This window comes from Sesamum indicum, linkage group LG4 (genome assembly GCF_000512975.1).
Source record: "Sesamum indicum cultivar Zhongzhi No. 13 linkage group LG4, S_indicum_v1.0, whole genome shotgun sequence".
Classification (NCBI taxonomy): domain Eukaryota; kingdom Viridiplantae; phylum Streptophyta; class Magnoliopsida; order Lamiales; family Pedaliaceae; genus Sesamum; species Sesamum indicum.
The window spans coordinates 8,705,383-8,714,091 of NC_026148.1; the positions used below are offsets into that span (position 1 = coordinate 8,705,383).

Genomic DNA, 8,709 nt, shown 5'->3' on the forward strand with positions numbered 1-8,709 from the left:
TAAAATAGAAAAACCGCCTTTTTCTTCGAAACAAGCACTAAAATCCCAAAACAGCAGAGGGAACGAAAAAACAGAGGAAAACACCCCAAAAAAGTTACAGAGATTCCAAGAAACCAGCACTCGGAACCAAGTGAAGCAATACGAATCAAATTCTCTACAAGTAAAATTTCTGTAAATAAAATCCTCCAAAAGAAGTTCTAGTTACTGGGATTTCAAGAAAACCAGTTCGACAACGTACTCAGAGAGAGAGAGAGAGAATTTGTTGTTCACATTTGCTGCTGGTTTATGCATGTTTATCTACTGTGGGTGTTGGTGTGGCGGAAAATCAAGAAAGAAGGAGAAATGTTGAGGAGTGTTTAATTAGGAATGGAATAGGTGTGGGGCTAAGGTTGAGGTTGGAATTTAGTAATTGTTTTGCCGCCATTCTCGGCCTTTGCTTTGCCTCCATGCTTCCAACATTCGCACCGTTGGGGAGTAGACACGACACTGCAAGGAAAAGGAGAACTTTTCTTTATCTCTCTCTCTCTTTCTCTCTCATAATTATTGTGATATCTATCGTTTTCTGCACTGATAAAGCTTGACCACCGTACTGTTTTTTCCATTATTTCAATTTAATAATGCCTATACAATAATCTACTAATTCAAGATACAAGAAATAGTTAACAAATCAGAAAAAAAAAAAAAAAAACAAGAAATAGTCGTTCAAGTTTATTTTTTAATTTTAATTTTATCTCAATTTAATTCTTTTGATATTTTTTGATAAAAATATCATCAGATTTTAATTTTTTTTTAAGGGTAGAAAGATCAATAAATTTTATTTTTTACTTTAATCTCTTAAATTTATAAAATAATCTAATTAATTTTTTTTACATAAAAAATAATCTTTTTATATTTTCATATGCTGATATGTTGTAATTATTTTATGTAAATAATAAAACTTTTGAAAAGTCTTATAAATATAATAATAATATATTGATTAACTTAAAATAAATGAACTCTTTCTTTTATTTAGTAGTTAAAAAAAATCAAAATTACGAGTAAAATTTATAAAACTGATCTAATATGAAAATATAATAAAAAAAGTCTAAGTCAGTAATTTTTTATTTCAAGAGTTAAATATAATTCAAAAAGGTTAAACCTTAAAAATATTTATTAAATATTTGGATTTTTGGTTAAAAAATTGGTGGATTATGCTTTTTAACTCTTTAATGAATTTCATATATATATAATTCATTTTAAAAAGGTTTTTATAGATCTTTTTCTATAAGATGGGACTATATATATAGAAAAAAGATGTATAAAATATCTTAAAATGAGTTATATATATATATTTCAAAAACACCAAATAATCTAATTAAAAGTACATTCATAGTTTTATATCTTTATAATATTTTAAAATTTTATTATTACAATTATATTTTATATGTATGGTGCGAGTAAGAATCGCTCGTTAAGAAAATTTCGGACTTAAGAATTTTGGAACAAGTTGATTGCAAGTTTCGAAAAACAGATATGCAAAAAAGCACTAACACTCATATTTATAATTTTTCAAGTAATTGGGCCTTCATCTAAATTGGGCCTTTGGCTAGGCCCAATGCATTTTTTGGGCATCAATCTGCACAAAATATTAGTATTTATATTGTTTATTAAATTTTAATATGTAAGAACTTACGTTGTATTTAGATTGATAGATTTTAAATTTATAATAACAAATTCATCAGATTTATTGAGATAATTTAATACTGTTCAAAATTTAGAATTCTTAAATTCTCATTTTAAACTATATTTTATCATATATTGATTCATTTTAGACCATTTTATATTAAGCCTCTTGAAATTCTTCCTCCAAATCTAATCTGAAAATCCAAATCCTTTTATCCAAACATAGTTTAGAATACCACTTTGGTAGACAAAACATGATTTTCTGAAATATCCTTTCTTTACTTATTTACCCAATAAGAACTGTTCATACATTTAAAATTAATCTAATTATTCAATATTGATAAATTATTTAATATTTTATTTAATTAGATAAACATAATAAAAGTTTTGAATTATACATATGCATCAAGTGTCTCATAATTTCAATCTTAAAAGAAGTGGGCATAATTAGTTGATAAATTAAATAAGAGTAAATTACAATAGTTTTTTTTAAAATTTATTATAAACATAAATACTTTATTGCTGCTTGAAAAATTATGAATACCTTTTAAATGAGTTGTTATGATTTATGAGAGGATATTTGATGAACCGCTATTAATTTTAAAATAATATTTATAATTTTTTAAATAATAAATAATATTTATAATTATGATAAACTTGAAAAATTCGGATTACAATTTAGCCTTTCAATCACCCATTAATACCAAGGAAGAGAACAAAAAGGCATTAATGAGAGTGATAAATTTTGGGTGTGACCAAAGTCCCACATACTAAATATATTGCAAGAAATTGAAAGTTTGGATTGTGGGTATGAACGGCATGAGATTGTCTCATAGCTCAAATATAAAAGTTTGCAAATAAAATTAATTTAATGTGATGTTGACAACACATGGAAATTAGGCCTCAAATGACAAAAAGAAATAAAGAAAAAGTATTGTTATACCACTCATTTTTAAATAATAGTTTCTGCATTGAAACTCTCATCTCATGCGCATTCAAGATAAGGGTGATACAAACGCACCTACTTCCTCATTCTTTACTAAATTTAATGACAAAATTATAACATCCTCTCTCGAGATTTAGTATAATTATACATAAATTTTTTGTAATTTAAAAAATTAAATCCCTAATATTTGGGAAATTATATTTGTTGTTTCCATATTAGTGTTTTTTTTTTAATTTAGTCTCGTTTCATTACAATCTTTTTATATTGGATTTCATAAATTGAAAATGTTCTTGATATTAATTCTCATGTGTACTTTTTATCAAATAACTAATAAAAATTAAAAGAAAATCAAATTATACAAAATTTGAAAGAGTACAGAGAGTGCAATTATAGTAAACATAAAATGAAGGGTTAGAGAGAAGAAAATGGGAGGAGAGGATTGGGATTGGGATTGGGATTGAAAGGAAAGGAGGAGTGGGAGTGGGACCCAGTGGGAGGCATTCATTAAGTAATTGCATATGGCATTGGGTAATATATTAAAGAGGGAAGGAGGGAAAGGCAGACAGGTGTGGGACAAAATAGAATACATGCCAAGTCCCCATCACATGCCAAAACAATCCCAATTCTATTTCTACCCCACCCCCACCCATCTCTATATTTTGGTAATACTTTTGGATCTTTTTTTTATTGATATTTCTTTGTCATTAGTGTATATTTGAATTTACAGGAGGTTAATGTAATCTGAATGTCTTTTTGGTGGTGTTGTATTGATGGCATCACCAAATATTATTGTTCAAATTTCTAATATGTACATAAAATCTGAATGTAACGTGATAAAAATATAGTTTGGATATTTTATTATAAAATAATACTATATTTCATAAACTATTTAGTTTATACATCAACTCTACATTCTTTAAAAGCACATAACATGTGTGTGTGTGTGTGTGTGTATGCATCTGAAATAAAATGTGGTGAATTAAGGGGGTGTGGGTACAAAGACATAGAGATAGAAAAGAGTGTGTGGTTGGGGTTGGGTTTGAGATGGAACAAGAGAATAATTGCAAAATGGACCACCTCCTCCTCCTACTACTGTAGATTCGTTATGTGATTCGAAAGCGACCATGCACCCAATCATATCACTATTATGTATATATACTCCCACACACCTTTCATTTCACTAATTTTATTGCATTACAACATACATACAAACTTCTCCACTCTTTTCTCTTGTTTTTCTCTATTCAATTAGTGTTTGTAATTGTACCACCACCTTCTTCCAATCCATTCAATCATTTCTCAATTCATATTTAGTATTTGAATTAGTGGTTGAACTCAACTCAACATTTATTTATCAAAAACAGCTTTCCAGGAGAAGAAACTCACTGCACTCTTAAAACATTCCATTCTCAACTTATCAACTCCACAATACAATATCCTAACTCAGTTTTGTGATTGTTTCCTGGAGCCTGGTCCATCACTACTCCTGTTGGGCTCCTGTTTTCCTTTCAATGCTTACCAAGTATTTGTGGCTTTCTGGGTCGGCCCACTATCATTACTGTGATTACAGGTTGTCACTCACTTCACTTCCTAATTCCCTTCCTACTCATCTAAAATTGGAATTAAATGGATCAATAAGCGAATTATACAACGCTTTGCATTTTTAATGTGTTTTTCTATATAGAGGCAGTAATTATATTACTATATTAATATTTTTCGAATAATTAAAAAATATATCAATTCAATTAATACATAATATAATTAAAAATTAAAAAATAATAAATTATAATAAACTCACATTAAAGTTATACAAACAAACATACATTTAATAACATTCGAATTCATGATTTTAAACTAAATCGTGAGACCTCAACTTTAACAACTAAGCTAAAACATATTTAATGTGTTAAAAATCAGTTTTTGGTTGTGTTATGTCTGTCTAGAAAATGTGTGGATGCGTATTACATCAAACATTTAATATACTATCATTATTAGGCCCGAACATGTATTTAAGCACACACAGATTATAAAACCCACCCGCTCACATTTCGTGTGCGTATATAATATTAAGATTTGTGAGCGGGCATGGATCTCATGGAATATTTGCTTTACTATTATTCAATAAAAGGAAGGTGGCCGGCCATATGCAGCTCTTCAAACATCAGAGCATAATGCTGTCCTGCCAAACCCACACTATAATACCATTCCTTTCCCTTCAAACCAAACATGCTTACTTGTTTATTCATCACTTGCACATAACAAACATACCGCACATGTCCCTATGGTGAAACTGTTTCTTTACAAACGGCCCCCACATTCCTGTCTTTTAAAGCATTCAACAGTATTCTTTATGTTGAGATCACATGGTCATAAAAGATCTTGACCATCATCGTACGGTGCACTTCACTGACGCGTAGAACGAGCGGTTGAGATCATTGGGAATTACTTACGTATTCTCCCTGAGGTCACCATGTTTGAAAACGACAGCACCATAAAAAAACAGCCTCAGTGGTTAATGGATTTGATTCTCACCAAATCAAATTGAGGAGTATAGAAAAAGAACACTTATCGAGCATCTGAAAAGAACACAATGCAAAATGTTTCTTCGGTTTCTCAAATGTGTTGTGTTATTTGTGAACCTATTGGCAATCTCTTCAGCTTCACAGCCTCAAGCAGCATCTCAGCTTCTACAATTTCGCGACAGTCTGCCGGAAGCTTCACGGCTTCTCCTGCAGTGGAACCAAACGAGTTCACATTCTGATCACTGCCACTGGCCTGGTGTTTCTTGCTACTCGCCTAAAGATTTTCGTGTCAGATCCTTGAACCTTAGCAGCTTTGGCCTCTCCGGGGTTTTAGGGAGGTCCATTTCCAATCTGTGCCGACTTCCTGATTTGGTCAGTCTTGATCTTAGTGGCAACAATTTCGCTGGAACTGTTCCTGCTCTGCTTGGGAACTGCAGCCGACTGGCAAGAATTCTTCTCAACGACAATGGCTTTTCTGGCCCCATTCCGCCTGAGCTATTCAAATCAAGGAGGCTTCAACAGCTTGACTTGGGCTATAATCTACTTTCCGGTGCTATTCCACCTGAGGTAGGCAAATGCGATAGTCTTGAGTATCTTGGATTGTACAACAATCTCCTAAGTGGGGATATTCCGAGTGAATTGTTTTCTCTGTCGAATTTGAAGTTTCTTTACTTGAGCAGAAATAATCTTACTGGAACGCTGCCTAATTTACCTTCCCCTTGCTTGCTTTCTGATCTTCAAATACATAAAAACTTGTTTCGTGGTTCTTTACCAATGTCTCTGAGCAGCTGCCATAACCTCACAATTCTGTATGCATATGGGAACAATCTTGAAGGGGAAATCCCAAATTCCTTCTGGGGTCTCAGAAATTTACAAGAGCTGGTTCTTACAGAAAACAGGTTCAATGGGAGTCTACCTGAAGACCTCAGTCGATGCACTCAGCTGACTTACCTTGACTTGTCTGGCAACAAATTGACCGGTCATATTCCAAAGTCAGTTGGTAGTCTCATAAACTTGGAATACCTGTACCTGTACAATAACATGTTTAATGGTTTCATACCTCCAGAAACTGGAAACCTTAGTTCTCTAATTGAAATCAGACTTCAGCATAACCAAATTAGTGGAATTATTCCTACTGAAATTTGTAGCCTTCAGAGTCTAAAGGTTCTTCATGCGTTCAACAATCAGATTGAGGGTCCTATACCCCACTGTATAGAGAGATTGGCATCTCTCGAGGAGCTTGCACTTTATAACAACAAACTGACAGGCAGAATACCATCTGGAGTTAGTAATCTCACAAACCTGACATTTCTTTCTTTGGCTCATAATAATCTTACTGGGGAGGTTCCATCAGATTTGGGGAAGAACGGCGTTCCTGGTATGGTTAAAGTGGATTTGACTGGAAATCATCTGACTGGACAAATTCCTACTGGCATATGTTCTGGCAACAGCCTTTCGGTTCTGACCCTTGGTAACAATCTATTCACAGGCAGTTTCCCCACAGAAATCATTAAATGTAAGTCCCTGACCAGAGTGATCCTGAAGAACAATCTTCTGCATGGAAGCATACCAGATGACATGGAAAATAGATCCAGCATTTCTTATTTTGATATACGAGGGAATGCACTTGAGGGGAAGATTCCGTCAGTGTTTGGTTTCTGGAGCAATCTCTCAATGATTGATCTTTCAGAAAATAAGTTTTCAGGGTTAATACCTCAGGAATTCGGGCAGCTTCAAAGTCTTGAAGTATTGAGGATTTCTTCAAACAGACTGACAGGAGAAATTCCTCCTGAGCTGGCTCGTTGTCCAAGAATAACCGAACTAGACCTCAGCAAGAATGAACTTTCAGGAGGTATTCCTGTGGAGGTTGTTTCTTCATTAACATTAAAAATCATCCGGCTTCAAGATAATAAAATGACTGGTGTTGTTCCCAACTCCTTCTCGAACAGCCAAAGTCTGCATGAGCTGCAGCTTGGAAACAACATGCTTGAAGGAACTATTCCTTGCAGTCTGAGTAAAGTTGAGCATTTCAGTTCTCTATTGAACCTGAGCATGAACCAGCTCTCTGGAGAAATCCCCAAATGCCTTGGCATTCTAGACAAGTTGGAGATTCTTGATATCTCAAGCAACAATTTCTCTGGTGAAATACCATCAGAAACAAACAATATGGCATCACTTTCATTTGTCAACATATCATTCAATCACCTCAGGGGCCAGATCCCAGCTGTCTGGGCAAAAATATTGGACTTACATCCTGGATCCACTCTAGGAAATCCAAGACTATGCTTAATAACCACGAAATCCAGTAGCTGTGAAAGTCACAAAAAATCACGCACAAGAGGTTTAATCCTTGCTGGTATAATAACCATTTCAACTTTGTTGATGGCATGCCTTCTTGCCTTGGTATACTCATTAGTAGCCCGCATCTGGCACCCTCAACCCTCATCACCTCATCAATCCTTGCTGTACCACCGATCAGTCGCTGAAGATTTACCAGAAGATCTAAGTTTTCAGGATATTCTGCGTGCAACAGAAGGTTGGAGTGATAAGTATGTGATTGGAAGAGGCAAGCATGGAACTGTTTACAGAACAGAATCAGTGAAATCCAGAAAGCATTGGGCAGTGAAGAAGGTGGGTATATCCGAGACAAAATTCAGCTCGGAGATGAGAACTCTAAGTCTGGTCAGACACCGGAATGTGCTAAGGATGGGAGGATACAGTATCAGAAATGGATATGGCTTCATAGTTACCGAGTACATGCCTGAGGGTACTCTTTATTATCTACTGCACCAGCGAAGACCTCAGGTAGCTTTGAACTGGGAGACACGCTATCGTATCGCTCTCGGTATTGCTCAAGGTCTGTCATATCTTCACCATGACTGTGTGCCTCAGATCATTCACAGAGACATTAAGTCAGATAACATACTGTTGGACTCTGATCTGGAACCAAAGATCGCAGATTTTGGGGCAGCAAAGATGGAACCTGATAGTGATGAAAGCCCAACAGTTTCTGCAATTGTTGGGACACTAGGCTACATAGCTCCAGGTAGGCTGCATCTGCTATGCTTACTTTCAATATGATTGAAGTTAAGAATCTAACCCTTAAAAATCTTTCTATTATTCCAAAACAGAGAATGCATACTCAACAAGGTTGACGGATAAAAGCGATGTATACAGTTATGGGGTTATTTTACTGGAGCTTCTTTGCAGAAAATTACCAGTGGATCCAAGCTTTGGTGAAGGTCTAGATATTATATCCTGGGTAAGGAAGGTTGTACATGGTTACAATGATTACTTCTGTTGTTTGGATGAAGAAATCCAGTATTGGGAAAAAGAGGATCTACATGAAGCACTGCAGATGATGGATCTTGCTTTACAATGCACCGAAATGTATCCAGATAACAGGCCCTCAATGAGAGAAGTAGTGGGATCTCTTCTTAAGTTCAATTTACAACGAAAATTTAGTGTAAGAAGAGAGACCATTCAAGTTTGTAACACCTAATGATCTAGCTATTTCTCCAATCATATATTTTCCAAGAGATACAGCTGCAACGACAACTGCTATAAGATAAGTATATT

The 8,709-nt window shown here is 34.3% G+C and overlaps 1 protein-coding gene across 1 annotated transcript; it reads left to right on the plus strand.

The window, feature by feature from the left end:
* LOC105160288 (receptor-like protein kinase) lies at positions 4,592-8,703 on the plus strand. Its single transcript, XM_011077605.2, has 2 exons — positions 4,592-8,176; positions 8,262-8,703. The coding sequence occupies exons 1-2, from the start codon at positions 5,206-5,208 to the stop codon at positions 8,630-8,632; spliced, it is 3,342 nt and encodes a 1,113-aa protein (XP_011075907.1). The 5' UTR covers positions 4,592-5,205; the 3' UTR covers positions 8,633-8,703.

Coding starts and splice junctions, on each gene's coding strand:
- LOC105160288 (XM_011077605.2), top strand. CDS start 5,206: ATGTTTCTTCGGTTTCTCAAATGTGTTGTGTTATTTGTGAACCTATTG. Junction 8,177..8,261: donor ACTAGGCTACATAGCTCCAG/GTAGGCTGCATC, acceptor ATTCCAAAACAG/AGAATGCATACTCAACAAGG.